The sequence below is a fragment of the Phalacrocorax aristotelis genome, chromosome 8 (genome assembly GCF_949628215.1).
Source record: "Phalacrocorax aristotelis chromosome 8, bGulAri2.1, whole genome shotgun sequence".
Lineage (NCBI taxonomy): Eukaryota > Metazoa > Chordata > Aves > Suliformes > Phalacrocoracidae > Phalacrocorax > Phalacrocorax aristotelis.
In genome coordinates this window covers 11,999,698-12,018,534 of record NC_134283.1, presented here as the reverse complement: position 1 = coordinate 12,018,534, position 18,837 = coordinate 11,999,698, and the positions used below count along the sequence as shown (strand labels likewise).

At 39.1% G+C, this 18,837-nt stretch overlaps 1 protein-coding gene across 2 annotated transcripts in view; it reads right to left on the bottom strand.

The window, feature by feature from the left end:
- The window catches only part of PEPD (peptidase D), a 144,043-nt gene that overhangs the window by 23,172 nt on the left and 102,034 nt on the right, over positions 1 to 18,837 (bottom strand). For both annotated transcript variants that reach the window (XM_075101399.1, XM_075101400.1), the window contains one exon: positions 15,421 to 15,569. In XM_075101399.1, the coding sequence (XP_074957500.1) occupies positions 15,421 to 15,569 (149 nt within the window). The remainder of the gene's footprint in view (positions 1 to 15,420; positions 15,570 to 18,837) is intronic.

Here is an 18,837-nt window from a genome sequence, read left to right as displayed (position 1 = left end):
CCATTTGTCTGCAGAAGTTTAATACAGCAAATGAATGACACTACTGCCCTAACTGAAAAGATTGTTATGGTTGTAAACCCTGAGTATTTCTGGGCAGTGAGCAAATCCATTAGAGCCCCTTCTTCCCTCCCCTCCACTTTTTTCTTTTTCTCTCATTGAGAAAACACATGACTATTTTCCCTCTCCTCCTCCCACACATAGAGCTGCATTCACTATTATGTTTTGGTTTTTATTAATCTTATCTCTTTCATTAGAGACTAAGGGCAACAAAAAGTGCCTCTGTGAAATAAATAATGAGGCTGGATGGAAAATCTGCAGTTTTGGGCTCTCTCTCGGAACAGAGAGACAGAGCCCAGCAAAACAACTCTGGACCACTCTTTTATCTTCTAGCTAGTGCCATCAGTTTTGCTAGAGGTGGGAAGTACTTCAGCTCCAGCTCTCTCATGCATGCTGCGGAAGCTGCCGATAGCACTGGGACAGCTCTGGCTGGAGGGAAATTAAACTATTGCAGGAGGCGCCCTGCTAAATAGTACAAATCTTGTTTTTCAAGTAAATAGGTGTTCAAATAGTCTTAATTAAAAAAAGAGTGTTTACAGATAGATTGCATTTTCTATTCTGTTGTCTAGCTTCACATTTTATTCTACTATGACTACAGTGTGGTGGTATTTTGCACCCCCCTCCAAACCACTGAACCTACAAGCATTGTATAATACAGTCATACATACACAGACTATTACTAATGTGCTAAGACAAAATATGAGGATATTTTTGAGTTGACTAGAGGCAGTGAACTAAGTGGCATGACCTTGCTGGTCCTCCCTGAAAAAAAATGGTGATATCCTTGTCTTGTTTGATAGGAGTCAATTCCTATCATGCTAGGAATAAACTCCAATAATAGGGTACAAACAGGTTTTTTTCCCCTCTGTTTTTTTAAACAGGCAATTTGACAAAGAGAGAGGATCTAAATGCAAATCTTCAAACATTTCCTAGTACCCTTACAATCTCAAAAACATTAACTTTGTTAAGAGAAACAACTACAGTAATAAGACAATTACTTAAAAGTACAGAAAACAATCTACTGAAGAAAGGAAGCCAATCCTAATTCAAGGAAGATCTCTTAGAATATTTTAAAGAGATACTTAATATATAAAGTATATTCATGTTGTACATATTTAACATGCAGCAAACAGAGATATACAACTCCTTGAATTTATTTTAAACCTAAAATTGTACTAGGTTTAACTGGCAATTGGAATCTTTATTTTACAGTGGTCTGTGCAAACCGAGTTGCCGCTTGGAGCAGCTGGCATGTCTGCACTCAACTGTCTTTAAGTTAACTAGTTAAGTATACTCTAGGAGCAAAAGTCCTCAAATTCTGCTAATCTATTTTTCCTATGTACATACTGAACTTCTAATAATTGTGAGAAGTAGAGAAGGAAGGACAAAATATCACAGCTAACTTGATTAGGAAACCCATTAACAGAATTTTTTGGTACTCTTACATGATATGCAATTGAACAATCTGGACACGCCAGAAGGACTTGCAGTGAGGATATGTGAATACCCATGTAAGCACAGAGATACCTATATTCTGTTCAGATATCTGTGTGCACATCTACGTGTGGATAGCTTCAGCATGTTAAAACAAAGAAAATGATAATAAAGAAGCCTCTTGGCACACAGCTAGGGAACAATCTGCCCAAAAGGACAGCATTTGCATACATGAAGAAAAACAACCAACTAAACAAAACTGAACGAACAACATTTTGTACAAAGAATCCTTAATTAATGGAGGTTACTTGATATTCAGGCACTTCAGTTTATTGGCTTGATCATGGTCTGGTGGAGAGCTCCCTGACCTGCCACAAGCTGACACAGGGGAAGCCAAACACCATACTAGCATTCTTATAGCAAGACAAAGCAGTTAAAAAACAACCAAAAACCACAACAAAACAACTTCCACAAAAGTGGCCATACCATCAGTTACATGAGTTACTGCAATGGCTGACTGTTTTGCAACACCAGCCTGCACTAACCTCCCACCACCGATCACCCACTAGGATGTTTCGCTGATACATTATTCAGGACTATTATTTTTAAGCTTTGGAAAAGTTTATCACAGTTGCAGACATGCTTTTTGTGCAAAAAGGTTACTTCCATTTTTATCTTTAAGCCAATTTATAAACCAATTATACTCCACTGACAGCTGAAGTTTAGAAAGCTAGATTGGACGGTCCTTGGACTTTGACAGCTTGTACTAAAATGAGTCTGCACTCAGGAAAATCTGCTGATGATGTGTCTGCTCCATTCTTAATTCTCTGCCAAACGAGATACTGGGTAATACAGGTCACTGAACCAGCAACTGGCTCCCCAGGAAAGCTCAGTTACCAAGGCTCATTAGGTTGTGGTTCGTTACCTGTCATGCACCATGTGCTTGGGCAAGAGGCCAGGACAAAAAGCACCTTTTACACCAAACAAAGCATTTGAGATCGCTTGAGATACAGAGTGAACCACACAGAAATGACCAGGCAGTGGATATGTCCAATAATGAATGTGAGAGATCATGGATTAATTAAACAATATATAACTACAGAAGCTATTTCAGATACCATGCTAACAGTATAGTAGAGGTTTGTAGAAGTGTGAGGTACTGTGTTTAAAAATGGCAAACTTAAGGCATTACTTTTACTACAAGGGTTTTTTTTTAAATTTATTCCCATCAACCAGAATGTTATCTGATATTCTTAGATACTAGTGTGACAGAAAAGAAAAAGATAAAATACGTATTGTTTTACTGCCTTGAAAATATTTCCTGTCTCATTATCTGTTTGCCAAAACCACCAAATTTCAGATAAAATATAATGTTTTAGGGACTCAGAAACATCACGTAAGGCTCTCTGCCGTAATCAGTGATGTCTTTGATCACACCACTGATATGGAAGATTTTTGTTTAAAAACAAAAGAAAACCACAGAAAAAAAGAAGAAATGCTTCTAGTGAAACCAGAAGTCAAAAGCATCCCTATCGTTTGAAGAAAATACCATAACTTTTTAAACACTCGAATTAAAAAGATAAGTTGGTATAACACATCACATTATAAACTGTTCCTCACTGGTATTTTCATTCCAGTGACTATTTTCTGACATTTTATTAGAAGCTATTCGAGAACATAAAGTAGAAAGAGCATACAAAAGTAATTTAGAATTACTGCGTGCTATTTAGCCACTTTGGTCAGAAAGTGCTCTGAAAAGGCCTAACAGGATTTTTTTGGCCGCTACTTAGGGTACTTTGTGGTTGTAATGTGACAATGATTAAACCACAAATGATTTAGCAGGGTTTTTTTGTTGTTGTAGGGTGGGGTTTTTTTGCCAGCACAGATGTCACAATCTTACTAAAAAAAAATAAGCATGGCAAGGTTGTAGTAACTTCTCCCCAGATTGTGCTAAGGTTAAGTTACATTTAATTTCTGAGTGTCCACAGACAAGGGCAAAAGGCCCGATGTCCCCTGGCAGTGCCACTAAAATGCAGACAACACGCAATCCCCATCCGGCCAGCAAACCACTGGAACAGATTAAAATCTGCCAACACACAGTGACCGTATCAGACATAAAACAATAGGTCCTTAAAAATTGCAATCAAACCCAGTTTAAAAAACAAACCAAAACATCATTCAAATACTAAACCCAATTATTTCTTTCCTCTTCACTTGGGTTCTAGAGAATAATTTGTTGTATTTCTGATGTTCATGCTTTCATTTTGGCCCCTAGATGAAATAATCAGTAGTTGCTCAGTTTTCGAGCTTAGTTTCTTGTAGCATCAGGTAAGGCAACTCTGCAATGGGGTGAGGAATCGGAGAGTGAGAAACCAAAATGCTGTATTCAAATGCTGACAACATTTGGGCAACAGTGAAGCTGTTCAAAGCTTCATATACTGTATAGATAACTACCTGTAAACATCCCAGAGTCAGCATTAGATGGCTGTATGGATGCCTAATTCAGGGATGTAAATTTTAGGCTGTATTTTACAGTGGTGGCATGGCTGTAACAGGCTGCCATATGATGAGAAGACTCTTAACTCTCCTATCCTAAAAAGGTGATGGAAACTGTAATGAATTTGCTGCAGTGTCAGATATCTGCAGTACTGACTGCAGTGATTACTAGACTTCAGCCTGCTCTGTGCCATGAGCTCCAGTGCCACAGCTTCAAACCAGGATGGCCTCCTTCAAAAACCATCCCTCAATCCCCCGGTGAGATGCACCTGCCCGACAGGAGCAGGAGTTACTGAAGGGAAATGGAGATGACTCCCACTGCCTCCGAAATTCAGACCTCTTCTTCAAAGGCTGAATAGTGTTGTGCTATTCAGCTGTAGTGCGATATTTCTTTTGCGTCAGTATCACATTAGTTTTAGTGGTAAACCCCTCCTCCCCATTATAAACCTTGCATGTGATGATCTGCAACATGTCAGAGGCAACATCAAGATAACAGTCTGCCATGCTGAAACCTTAAGAAGAGCAATTTGAATAGATGTAGATGCGGAGCAAAGGAGCGATTTTTTTCCATGTCTGGAAAGATATAGCATTGGGATTGAGCAGCACTGGCAGACACTATTAATTTTACTGCATGCTCCTTCCAAACAGGTGTACGTTAGAGAGAAAAAAGAGACTGGGGGAAGGAGGGAAGTGCTTGGAGGGTGTGATTGCAATGTGGAAACTTATCAATATTTGAAGCTTAGAAAAGACTCTGTTAAGATAAGATTCAGGGCAAACAGCATAATCTATGTCTAGCTGGTTTGCACTCTGACAGCTACAGCTGATGCAGTGTCAAGATCAAAAGACTCACGAACTTTGTACTTCAACTCAAATTACAATGTAGGAGTACATTTCCTGAATACTGAACCGGGAGAAAATCCGTGCACATCAGACCATGTAAAAGCTGGTTATTTCCCCACAAAGTCACTGTTAAAATCAGAATCATACAATGTTACAATATTACAACCTGTTACGATTAGGAAAAAAGGATATTTTTTTAAAAAAAATAGCCTTAAATGAAAAACCATTCACCAGAGAAAGGCTAAAAACTGCAGCCACTTTATGCTCAAAGTCCGTAAAGACTTCTAAATGTATTCGCCTTGTACAAGCAGCAGCTTTGAAGAATCACTGCAAGTAGTGGAAAAACCCACGTGTGCAGCCAGGTTGGAAAGATGCAGGTTTGCCCCCCGAACCACGGCAGCTCCTGCAGACACTGCCCCCAAAAGGGCTGCTCAGAGATCTCCACACAAGGCTTCAGGGCAGAAAGGCCCAACTGTTTTAAAGTGCCTGGTTTTATACACTTGGAAATAACTCAGTGCTATTTTAGTCTTCCTAAAGTTGCAGTGGTCACTGTATGCATGGGTCAGCTCCTGTGCGTTAGTCACAAGCGGGGAAGAGCAGCTCCCAGAAGGTTTGCAGTGAGACTCGCAGTCTGAAATCTTGCATTTCAACAGATTGCTGCTTGCACAGAGGAACTAGAGAATCTGCTGAATTTGACAGAAAATACTGCCTTCTTCTTTCACCTCTTGCTGTAGGTTACTGCTGTTTGGGCAAGGTTAGGTTACATGGCCAACAATAAGAGCTCCAGTAATCAATGACACTGTTTTTATTTAGTAATATCTTGCAAGGATTGCAACTTGATTGTCAGCATTGTCTGTGCATCCTTTAGTTCCTTCAGCTTTTATGTCCTAAGTGGTAGCTGATGCTTTAACCATTTGTACTGACAAAACCAGAATTAACTTACCTGTGAAAGCTATACTATCTTTTCTGGGTCAATCTCAGAGAGCTAGTGTTCAAAGGGAAACTATTCATGAACATCAATGCTAGCAAGAAAAATACAGCTAACTCTGTTCAATAAAGAAGAGAGAAAGCAGACCACAAATAGCTTTTAAAAACATATATTGACAAGAGTTACTTTCCAATCTGTCTTGAACACATTAACACATTCTTAACTGCAAGGGGTGGGAGGGGGGAATAATACTGTGGTGTCATTCAGCAATACTTGTGAATATCAAGTACCGGTTACAACATGCCCCCAAAACATTTGTTCTTCAGAGGAATTGGTATAGAATCTTCAACTTCTATCATTAATATTTTATTTCTGAGAATAATTGCTTTGTTTCAGATATTCTAGCAGATTAATAATGATCAGCAGCACTTTGCCTAAAATATGACAATCTGAATGGGAATAATTCATATGGGCATTTTGAAGTTATACAAACTGTAAAATAGACTGTGCTCTCACACCCTTCCCTGTTGTCCTACTGTCAAAGGTCTGGTTTACAGTCCAATTTCTTTCTAAAAATTTATCAAAATTAGCTACCATTTTTATACAGCACAGACAAGCATGCCCACATGGTGTTCTACTAAGTACAATTCTGGACTACGTAACATAAGACTCAAATGACTTGCATGCAGAAAATGCCCACTGCATTTGAATGAGAACCTTGTACTTAACTTGGACAGAATAAATACTAATAACAGTTACAATTATTTTCTTTAGGTATAATAAATTTTAATCCTAGCTGAATACAGTGACAACTACTCTAAAGCAGTATTCAAAATAGTAGCAAACAAAAATAAATCTGAATTCTAAAGAAGGTACAGAACTGTCATGGACAAAAAGAAGTAGTAATCTGGGAAGTTGCAAATTTTGAATTTGCATATGTTCCTAAGCACATCTCTGCTCAACTTCATAACAGAAACAACTGCCACTAATATGATCTGCTATGTCAAGTACCCTAGCTATTAGTTTCCAATTAAACAGTTCTTGAATTATTTATTCTAATCCCTGGTCTTAGTACTATCCTACCTGAGCTAAATGCTCCACTATTCTTTTTTTTGTTAGAGACGTGTTATTAGAACATAGAACAGGGAATCATACTGCTACTTTCAATTCAAATCAGAGCATTTTCTGTTGTATAAAATAGGTTACTTACGAAACTGGTATTTGTTCACTGAACCTACCTCATCCTGACAGTCTCACTGAAAGAACCATGCCTCAATATTTAGATACTAATATGTTTTCAGGAGCACACACCACCCAAAGTTTACATTCTGCTGTACAAAAATACAGACCATTCACCCTCTAAAGTCCCTGGGCTTCTATCTACCTCCATGAGATTTGCTGCTTGAATCCTTTAGCAGCAGGTGAATAGGGAGGAGGGAAAACAATGGAAAATAAAGTGGCTGCTTTGGTTTGTCCTTCCGATTGACAGCACACTTTGGCAGGACATACATAGGGAAACTAGGTAAGGCAGGCCCCTCACTGCAAAGTGGTTAGGAAGCTACACCAATGAACAAAAATGGAAGAGATCGGGAGAAAGGCGCAAAAAGTGGGCATAGGGTTTCACACAGCAGCTCAACGCTTGTGCAGTTACAGCTGCCCAGAAGACAAAGATCAAGACCAGGTGGGATTAACTTCATTTAGCATCCTGCAACTACAAATACACAAGGCTTTCTTTGGTTATCTGCCACCAAGGGGAAACCAGAAAGAGGAGTGGCCAACACTCAAACTATAGGCACAACTGCAGCAGCAACCTAAATACTAACATGCCAAGCCTGGCTTTAAGGTTGCGTATGGCAGTTGGCACACCAGGGAGCCTCTTTACCTCAAAAGACCTTAAGGCTTTTGGGAACTACTTACTTCTTTGCATTTATTCAGCACCTACAGCAAACGGGGACCAATTCCTTGTAAGCTCTAAGGATCAGCTGATACCTACATGATTAATGAAAGGATATTTTATTTGCTTGACACGTGGGTTTACTGCTTTGCCTGAAATGTTTTTGACTGTACTTGGTTTTGAATGGTTTTGAAGTGTACTTGACTGTACTTTCTTGCTTAAAGATTACATAGCAATCCTGGCAGCAATGAAATCTGCAATGGCTGATCTTTGATCCTGGAAGAAAGGATTAAAGAGCTTAAAGAACCCACATCTTTATGTGAAACTTGAGTTCTGGGAAAGCTAGAAACAGGCAAGGAATCTTCCAGCCCTAATATGGAGAAACCTCCATCTTCCATTGTCAGAGATGTTAGTCCTGGGACAGAGATTTCTTCCAAGACGTTCCTCAACAGCATTTATCAGAAAAGCAAAGCCTGAAAGCCAGAGGCAACATGATACTCAGTCTCTTGGATAGTAAAATGCAGGACTTGGGGTTATGCATGTACCCCTGAGCCTGAGCTCCAACTTGAAAAAATGCAGAGATACAAATCCTATAGCGACACCCTATAGTAGTGTCAGTGTCCTGAGGAGGAAAGCTTTCACACTGCACATAAACTGACTTGGTAAGCAACAACTTCTGTGCATATTTGGAACTATTTTTTATTTTTCATTTTATTGAAACAAACAAACATCAATCAGCAAATACTCCCAGCCGTGCAGCTAATGTCTGAATGCAATTTTGGTTCAATGGGGACTTTGGATATACAAGCTTTTTAAATCATATAAATGTAGAGATAGGGAATTGAGTGGCTGCCAAGGTGGTCTTACTCAACTGTTCCTTGGGAGCAGTTTGCTAGACAAAGAGATTTTTTTTTTTTAAATTGGAATTTAGGACAGCAGACCTTACTGACTGAGGTGTTTTACTTCTTCCTCCCTCTCCCCCCAAATTCTAATGTGTATAACTTAAGAGACTGAAAAAAAGTTTTTTCTGTTATTTTTTCAACATGCAGAAGTTTTGCAGTAATACCAGGAATGCTAAGCACAACAAGCTCCATTCCTTTCCCTTCTCCTGTGACTTTCCATTACCCTACAGAGAAGACAGGGAGGAATGTTCAGAGGTCCCAGTGTGCAATTGCAAAGGGATGAAAATGGAAAGTATGTGATTGCTCTAATATTTAGCTCATTCATCTTAAAGACTCACTTTATGATCTAGTGCATTAATCCAAAATAGCTTTAACTGCAAAGCTTAAAGATAGGCATACTTCCTTTATATTTCTTCTCAACACAGTAGCAGGCTTAATATATTTGAGACACTTTGACGTTTCTATAAATAAAAACTGTATATAGAAAGTTTCTATATGTAGAAACCATACTGTCCCTCATCAACTTGGAATTAAATTTATAGAACTCTAATTATTAATATTCTCTAAATGCTCAAGATAATAATCCAAATAAGAAATAGCAGAAATCACTCAAGAGGCTAGACATGGTATAAATACACAGTTGCTTGCTAAAGAATAAAAAAGAAGCCACTCCACAGCAACTTCCCAAACACTATTGGACTCGTATGTATCATTGACAGTAAAGCATCCGTATGAGAACAGAGCGATACTCAAAGATGGGTTAAGTATGAATGTGCTTCATACACAGAAACTGAAGCACATATCACTATCTGTTGGCTTGTGAAGTGCTACTTCCCCTGTTCAGAGCTAGAGTTGAGCACACAGGAATTGATTCTCATCAACATCTTTTTCTTACATCACTGATATTTTCATTTGCACGTTTCAGCACGTATTTAGAGTCACGGAGCGATCTAGGTCAGGAGGGATGCCAGGAGGGTATCTGGTCCAAACCCTGGCTCAGAGTAGGGCTAACTTCAAAGTTAGATCATGTTTCTTCAATAAGTTGTTTTCTAGAAGTTTCAGAGAGAGACTTGCAGCAAAACCAATTATTTTACATGTTTCTTCAAATAGATTCCTATTAATGATAAAAAGCAAACAATACTGGTCTCCCAGGTGTAACTGGGAGGTGTAACGAAAAATTATGGTTAATAAAGCTATTACATTGACATTGGATCTAACTTATGCAACTGGGATAAAGAATTAAGCGAGACAGGATTTGGGAACAATGCACATGTGCCCTTTCAAATTCTTCAGATCCTTCAACTATCAACAAACATGTCAAACTTGCTCACGAAAGGGTCTAGTCTACCCCTGCAGTTCAGGCTTTCAACTGCTACCATGATGGTTGTCCATTGGAGGTACTATAGACATGAGAGTTGATACCTCACACCCTGCCATTAACCACTACACTATATAGCCTTATGCCTACTGATGTTGTGCTACACAATACTTTTTTTCCCTACCACAGTTTGCTTTTTTAAGCCTGGGCAATTACATGGGTGGGGGAGAGCTACACTAAAAGCATTATTTTTATGATTACAGCATCCAGGACTCCAGAGTTAGGCAATATCAGTTCATGCTGTTTATATGAGTTTTGCTTGGACCCTCACTGTTGATGAGTTACAGTTCAGGCCTTTAGTTACATGACCATCTACTCCTTTAGATGGGATTTCAATAGTAGCAAGGCCTTTTTGATGCTGCTGCCTTTTTCAGTCCTACCATAAAGCTTTTAAAACCTTTTAGAGATTTTCAATGACGCTCACCATAGGAATAGACCCAGTGCTGCGTTTTGTAATGTAGGCAGATGGCTAAAAGACAGAAGACCTGATGCAAGAAAAACTGCAACATCCATTCATGTGTTACTAGACAGAAGAATTCACACAGAGGAGAGCCTCACAAGTACCTCAGCCCGGTGAAAAAGCTTCCATCAGACCAACCAAAGCTTCCTACCACCCACAAGATGCAAATCCACAGGAAGCCCCAAGTTCCTGTAGTTATAGGGCTACCCAATTTCCAGAAGACTCCAACTCCAAGGCAAGCACAGCTCCTGCTAGACCACTGAAGATATCTGCTCCTCACATAACTCCTCTTCCATCTGTTACAAAAGCTAAAGGTGTGCAGGAAAAGAAAGAAGATGCTTCACAGAAAAGCAAGCATGGCAAATGCACCTGAATGTTGCCACCAGGAATTTGCAACTGTTCTTGCCTCAGAGTCAGACTCCCAGCAGGATGCTAGGCAACTTGCTTCAAACACAATTTTTTACTTTTATTTATTTTACATTTGTTCCTTAATAATTTTATTTCATTTTACCAGTGTCTGGCTTGACAATCTGGAGTCTGATTTGCAGAAAGGCTGGGCACTCACAGCTGTAACAGAGGTCGAAACAGGGTTTGAGCAAGAGCAATGTTCCACTCTCTTTAAAAAAAAAATCTCAAGTCTAATAAATTTCAATCTTGGAATCCCAAATGAGTCAATAGCTTTTACGCTATTTTACACTATTACTCCAGCCTGTCAGCCACTGCCTGCAGACGGGGAACTGCTGCACACTTCCACATCACTAAGATGAAAAGCAAGCAAACTTACTGCCTGCGAAGCACCTGCGTACTGTTATGATGAGCGCTCTGAGAAAAACTGGTGAGGATGTTAATAATTCTGGATTCAGAGCAGGTTTTGAACAGTAGGCAATAAAACAGCTCTGGGCCACACATGGAACAAAAGGTTAAAATAAATTACTGAATAGCTGCTCATTAGCTCAGCTCTTTCCATTATATGCGTTGCATGAAGATAGCAGAAACAATGGATGCACCTACAAGAAGCTTTTAACTCCAATCACCCTTGGAGGTGAAATCTCTTGCATCTTCCTACTTACTGTTTTTTGGTTCACACAGTGGAGTTTTGAAGTGCATGAGCTGAATTCATTTCAGATTAAAGTAAACTGAGAGATGTGCTTCAGTAGTGCACCTAATGTGCCTCAACCAATTTAATAAATCTAATGAGATTAACAAACAATGCAGAAGTGAGACAAATTAGGACACTAACTTCTGGAGTAGTCTAAGTGTGGGATACTGGCTTTATAATGTCACTTTTTTTTTTACAATTTTTTATTTAATGTAGAGTATCTATGTGAAGAAAAATTGTTTCTCAAATCACTGTTCTGAGTAAGAAGTAGATGATGCCTCAGCCACCGGAGTGAATGGAAGTGTCAATATTCTGTACATCTGCCCCTGTATTTTAGTTCGGTGGAAGACTAAATTTAACCCAGATGGACTTGACGCATTAAGAATATCCCCTAAGTAGAAATGCAACATTCCTCTCTGATGTTTTGGATCACGAGCCTGACTTTGTAGGAAAAAGACAATTATCCCACTGCCACACAAGCACGCCTTTTTGACTCTTTCACTTCAGTGACAAGCATCGCTGTCTTCATATGAGATCTCTGTTCAGTAGTTTCAAAATTGCTGCTTATGCAAGACTGAATATGTCTTTCTCCCTGTTTATTTTAAACAGATTTGGTTTGTGGCAGGAGTTGTGACAACTGCACTGAACTTGGGCTATAATCCCACAGAGAGCATTTCTTAACTTATTTGGCTCACAGTAGGAATTCTGTTCTTTCAGTTGGAAGGTAGGGAGACCCATATATGTGATTTGAGCTGTTTGCCTGTTTGGACCATGCACAGGATGTAGTCAGATGAATGCTTTTCTACAATAAAATGCAATGTTTTAGAGTATTTTTAAAATTATGACAACCATTTGTATGTAGAAGTATAAACAAATGTATTAGGAGGTCTGTTATCTCTTAGAAAGTAACCTGACTCGAGAGTCAGTTAGGTTCATATGAGAGCCAAATTGAAAAAGAAATGCAAATCTCTGACCTACACATATCTAAATGAAATGTTTAAGAGTGGTAACAAATGTGTGTCCTTCCATAAACAGAGTTATGTAAGCCAGTATTTGGTTAGTGAGTCTCCCTGAAGTACTCACTCCCTATCTTGCAATGAGAAAGACTCCAGGAATCATTAACCTTTTGGAGACAACAACTAGATGTCCCCTGTGACCCTTTGCCACAAGGCATAATTAAGGCCCCAGTTCTGCAGCTGGAGAGAAATACCATTTTCTACCGTCACTGACTCTGCTGTGTACACTCTTTCTGTGCAGCCTGCCCCATGAATGGTTGCTGCCATGTAAGCCAAGTCACTTGACTGCCTTTGATCTTAGGAATCCTGGGAAATGAAGACAAACAAAAATAATAGCAAAATAAACAAGGGCTCCATAATTCAGAAAATCTGACTAAAACATGATGGGGCTGGGTTTTACGTTTAGTGCCTCTAAACCCGCAAACTTTTCTGCCTCCTTTTTGGAGACCTAAGTATTAACTTTCTGGCAGACGAGAGAATTGAGAGCTGAATCTGCCTCATCCCTTCCTACTCCCCTCTGTGACAGTACCCAGCTCCCCCAGGAATGGATCCTGGTGCTTTAGTCAATGAGCTAACAAATCAGGTTTGTTCAATGAGATGAACAAAGCTGCAGCCCCTCCCAAAGAAATGGCTTTCTCTGGGCAGCAGTAAAATACATTCAGTTTGCATCCATCCCTTTGAGGGGCTCTGGGGTTTCTCAGCAGCCTGAGAAGTATGTGACACTAACCATGCTAGAAGGTCAGTGTTGCTCTTTCTTCTTTTTCTACAGTGGAATATTAGCCTTCCAGGAGATCCAATGCCACTTTCAGCTAGCAGGCCAACAGTACATGACATGGCAGTTTTCCTGTCTCTCTCAGTGTTCAATTAAAACAGCTAGCCAAAACATTTTAAAGGAATTTGGTGGAAGGTACAAAGCAGATACATTTCTTTAAAAGGATTTAGGAAAGCCTTTTACAGAAATGTCTTATCTCCTGTGTCCCCTTTTAGTAAGATAAGGGGTGTGATTGGAAACAAAACAACTAAGTAACTATTTGAATAATATCTGATTTTTAAAATTAAAGTTGTATATAAAAGAGAATCTCTAATCCAACTCATGATTTCAGTTTGAACTGCCTTTAGAACACTGTAAACTCATTTCTGACATTGTAAATATTTTTCTGCCAACTACCTATTTTAAGTATTTCATACTAGTTTCAGTAATAAGGTGTCTTTGGCCTTTGGTGTGTTTCTGAGAGCTCATCAGAGGAAAATATGATAATACTGTCAGATTTTTTGCATCAGCAGACAGATGGGTTAAAAGCTGCAAAAGAACCAGGGTACAAGCCATATGGACCTAAAAAGCAGACTTTTCCAGACAGGGAAGTTTTTTGCACGTTGCAGGACTCTACCCAGATCTGTAATTCAACAGAGTGCGAAGGGTCCAGGTTGCATTTCACTACACGGAAGTTCCAAATGAACCAAACTGATGAACCAGTCCACAGAACATGGACTTGCTTTCGGTAGCCAGAAAATTAACGATTACTAGTCTCATAAAGTGCATAATTTGCACCATTTTTCTAAACAGGCAAGACAACTAAAGCACAGGGAAAACAGAAAGTTCAGTCCCATCTTCTGCCAGACATTAAGAATGATTTCTCTCTCTATGAATCTCAAACTCCCAAGGCTCGTAAAGGATCCTTGCAACTAATTTTCAGAAATACTTAACTTAGTATGTCCTTATTTTCTGACCCTGTAAATAAAGTGTTAATCAAACTGAGGAATTCTCTACACCATCCTGAGTATAGCATCATATTACCTCTCAAGTTCTGAAGATAGTCCGCAACTTATTAGCATGAAATACTGCCAAAATTGTTACATGAAATTAAAGGCAGCACTGAAATTCAAAGCAAACGATGAAGAGGAACAGGAACAAGAGTCTTCTGGGGAGAAACAGCAGATGATGGAGAATGCACATTGTTATTAAATTGGCAAAATATCTAGTCTCATTTTGCAGATAAGCTTCAAGTGTTATTGCTCCCTTCCTAGCTGCTCAAATGTGCAGTGCTGCTGCCAGCTTGTATAAGAGGAAAATTATGTATGTTCTGACTGGCAATCCAGAAAGCCCATGTACTCAAGGCCCAGTGACTGAAAGCTAATATGGTAAATTTAAAGGGTAAGTGTGCTTTGTGCATTAACTAAATTCTTCTCAAAGCTGTTTTATTAGTAATACTGGGAAATGTTCAAGTACCTTCACCAGTGAAATGCTCAAAATCACAGCAGCAGTTAGCTCTAAAAGCATTTATTTGCTGCCCTGAAAGCAGAAGTGGAGACAAATAAGATTTTTATCAAGCCAGGCAGTTGTTTCAACTATGAAAATGTATACTTGATGAATTAGCTTGCCTGCAATTTAAAGGCATACAGTAAAGTACCCAATAGCCAGTGCTTTCTAAAGCTTTTTAAGGTTAATTGAGTATCCTTCCCAAGGATGCACACTCCATCCTCTTTTTTCAACAGAAGACTGTTATTGAGCTTACATGTAAAATGCAGAAAATGCTTGAAACAAGCATGACACATATGTTCACTCAAACTCTGAGTTCAGCCTTTGGCATAAGCTTCCTGAAAAGGTGGCTGCCAGTGTAAACACACTAGAGTAACTACTGTCACCACTAGATTAAAGGAATTAAAAAAAAAGTGGAAGATTAAAATGCCTTTTTAATCATATTAATAATTGTTTCTGTGTTATTTCTATAAAAGTGCTGTATGGAAAATGTCATGTGTCCTACATCTATCCTCCATTAGGAGCTGTTTAAACATGGAAATTTATATTGCCCTCTTGTTCCTTTCCAGTACTTTCTCAAATCCAAACATAATTGTCTTGACAGCCTGAATGCTGCCGTCAAGCTCATCAATTCCTGCTGACATGTACCGATCTTTTACCTGGCTTGACTGCTTTCATTACAGCCCGCGATGACTTTAGCACAGCTTCATAGATAGCCCTCTGGTCAGGGGTGAACTTCCCATTTGCAGGGAAGGTGCAGGTGATGTCAGAGCCATAGCAGTAATACTCTCCTCCCATATCGAACAGGCTAAAAAGGAAACGGGGAAGAAATGAAAATTTAATACCAAAGAAATAGTAGAAAACATTTCTCTTACTCTGCACTATAAAGTCATCTGCGTTTTGGTAGTTGGCCATATAATCACCACTTGAATGCTGTTCCTAAGTAAAATGAGATGCCAGTCCCTTGGAATCTCCTAGCAGAAGGGTATCTGCATTACATACAGCTTAAACCAACACCTTTATGGGCTGTGCTGGTCCTGGATGGAAACACTAAGAGAATGCATGAAGGAAGATAAAAAGTATGTGAGGAATCCACTTCAAGCTCTTCAGTTCCAGTTTCTACGACCTCTTCTCAGATGGAAAAATGTGTCCTTTTTTTCTTTCCTGAGAAATGCTAGCACCACATAAAGGTCTAACCTCAGAGTTAGACTTAACAGAGAAATGTTAATTAAGTTATGGCCTTTTGTATCTAAGTGTCAAAATGCATCTGATGGCTTAAACAAAACATTTGCAATGAAGGCTGACTGCCACTACTCAATATAAACTTTTCTTTAAGACAAACTTGCCTAACAGGGAATAAAGAAACAAGGATTATGGGAAGCGCCAACCAGAGAAGAACATTTAGTAGTCTTCTGCATCAGAGTTCGAAGGAAAAAAAAATTAAGCACTTTCTTTAATGGGGACAAAAAAACTGGTTTACCCCTTGAGAAGCATATTTTTTCTGTACATGAATCAATAATTCACCACTGACTGCTCAGCTGCCAGCAATCAATCTACAAGAGCAGCAAGTGGGTCTCTACACCCTTGTGAGAACCGTGTTAGACATTTGCAGAACTATGCTTCTTGAGCCTACCTGATGAGGCACCGTACTGGTTTCAGCAGGCTCAAAAATCAGCAAACCACCAAATAACCATTTTGCCCAAACAACACTTGAACAAATAACCTCTCCAGTTTATCATATATTGATTACAAGAAGGCACATTTTACATATAAGACTTTGGTCTTGACACAGTATTTGTGCGACTTCCTGATTTCTCCGGTAATGAATCAGAGTTGAAATCTGCTATTTTAAGTCTTCTTCCAACCACCTCAATCAACTGTATGAGACACTTATCATTGTAGGAAATATAACTTCCCTTCACTGTGTTTGAAAACCTTGGAGTTTTCTTCCTCTTACTTCTGCTTCATAGCAGGGTCAGTGAGAAAACACAAGCAAAAGGAGGACATTCCACTAGGGTACTCTCTCTGCCATCGAGTTTTAATTACAGCTGAAATTAGGAAAACTGTGCAGTGTAGTTCTGTCCCCAGCCAGCATACATGACTAGGTAATGATAAGTATAAGCCACCACAAAAACTGCTGCAGCATTCAGCTGTAAATGTTCACCATTTCCAGCATAATTGCCACTGAAAGCAACGGACAATAAGTAAACAAAGGCAAACATGATAAAACTAAATAATATTTCAGCAGGGTTGGGGCTCTTCTTGCTGCACTGCATACACAGACACATACTCATTAAGATTTAGTCCAAGAAATTTTAGAATTCACCCTACAATTTCCTCCATGAACAAATCTTTGCACTGAGTGCAAGCCCTGCTGAAGTCATTGCCAGCCTCCCCAAACTGGGCAAGGTTCACCTGCAGAAAGACTTGCAGGACTGGAACTTCAGGAACAAACCTGATCATTTACAGATGCGGGACTGCACAACGCTTAAAGCTACAGGAGCAAACTCCTTAGGAGAATGCTACAGAGAGAACTGCAAAGTTATGTATGTGCAAGCAGAGATAATACAAACACTATATATATATTCACTGAAATATGAAACACGGTATGTTAAAACACAAAGCTGCTAATTGAAGATACACAGCAGACAGCAAATGTCAGACCCACAGGGTAAAAAAAAAACAAACCACAATTTGACAGCAACATAGCAACCATAAACCAGCCTAGCCAAACCTCAAAATCAGAAACCCCATCAACACCCCTTAAGTTTTGATTTTACGGTTAGATTAACTTCTAAAAATAACTAATGATACACACAGAAGATATACGGATACAGAAAACTAGTTGCAGCAACAAAGAATCATGTAAGAAGATGCTACGTTCTCTAACGTGCCAACAAGACAAAGACTTCAGCTTAGTTATAAATCTTTCAACCTATCCCATTCTGAACCCTTTCAAAATCCCAAATCAAGTTTCCTGGTGCTTTGTGGGATTTGCAGCAGGTTTGTGTCCTAACTTCGTTGCATTTACCAAGTGCAAGTGTCCATTCAGCGTGGTGACACAGTAAAGCTGTCCGAACTCCCCGTCCATGCCTGCTGGAAGTTGCTATGCTTTCTATGTTTTACCTGAAGAATAGTTATTCTGAACTTACCACAGGCAAAATTTTAGCTATGTCTTTAACCTTACAATTACTAGCATTTTCTCAAACCCATTCATCAATCAGTGGTGGTAAAGTAGTTTTTCAAGTTACTGGAGCACTGAGCAATAGAAAAAATTTAGCACAAAGCTGATGGTACACCAAGACAAGGCTCACAAGCTAGGAAGCACCATTTTTCAGGTTTCTTGGCTTCCAGACAAGAGGGGACATGAGGGAAGATGGTCTTTCAAATTCCACCTCAGAGCACAACGCACCATCCAGTCTGAATACTTCAGTGAAAAGGCATCCAAAGCAAACTGTACCTTTGGGAGATATTTTGGCTTTTATTGGGAATTCTCTTCCATTTAACTTCAGTTGGGAACATATCCATTAGTTAAAATGTTGCCCAAGACATGGAAATAGCCCAAATATTGTAGTTATCCTGAGGAAATAATGGGAGCCTAAGAAGATTCCAGCTTCATATCTTTGCTTGCCAGGCAACGTAAGTGGTGAAGCACATTTAAGTCAAATAAAATGCATGTGAGCTACTATCTTTTCCTGTTGACTAACTGGAAAAAGTTTCTATAAAGCAGGTTCCTTAAATCCTGGTTCCTTAGAAAGTACATTTATTTGACCCTGAAATTTGATGGTAACTGCTAGTAAACTGCTAGTAAAAGGTAGTTATTAATGTATTTTAGTACATTCTCAATTGCATGTACAAAATTACCTGCCTGATAATGCAGTCTTACTGGGGTCATGTACAGAAAAACTTATGTTATTTGGACTGTCATCAAATGTAGCAGCAATCTACACAAATTAAATGCACAGATGAAAATAGGCCTTATAGGCATCTTAATCTATGGGTTACCTTTTAAGAACTGTTTAATGTAGAGTAACATATGCAGTAATATAATACAGTATCTCCAAGCTCTATTAATT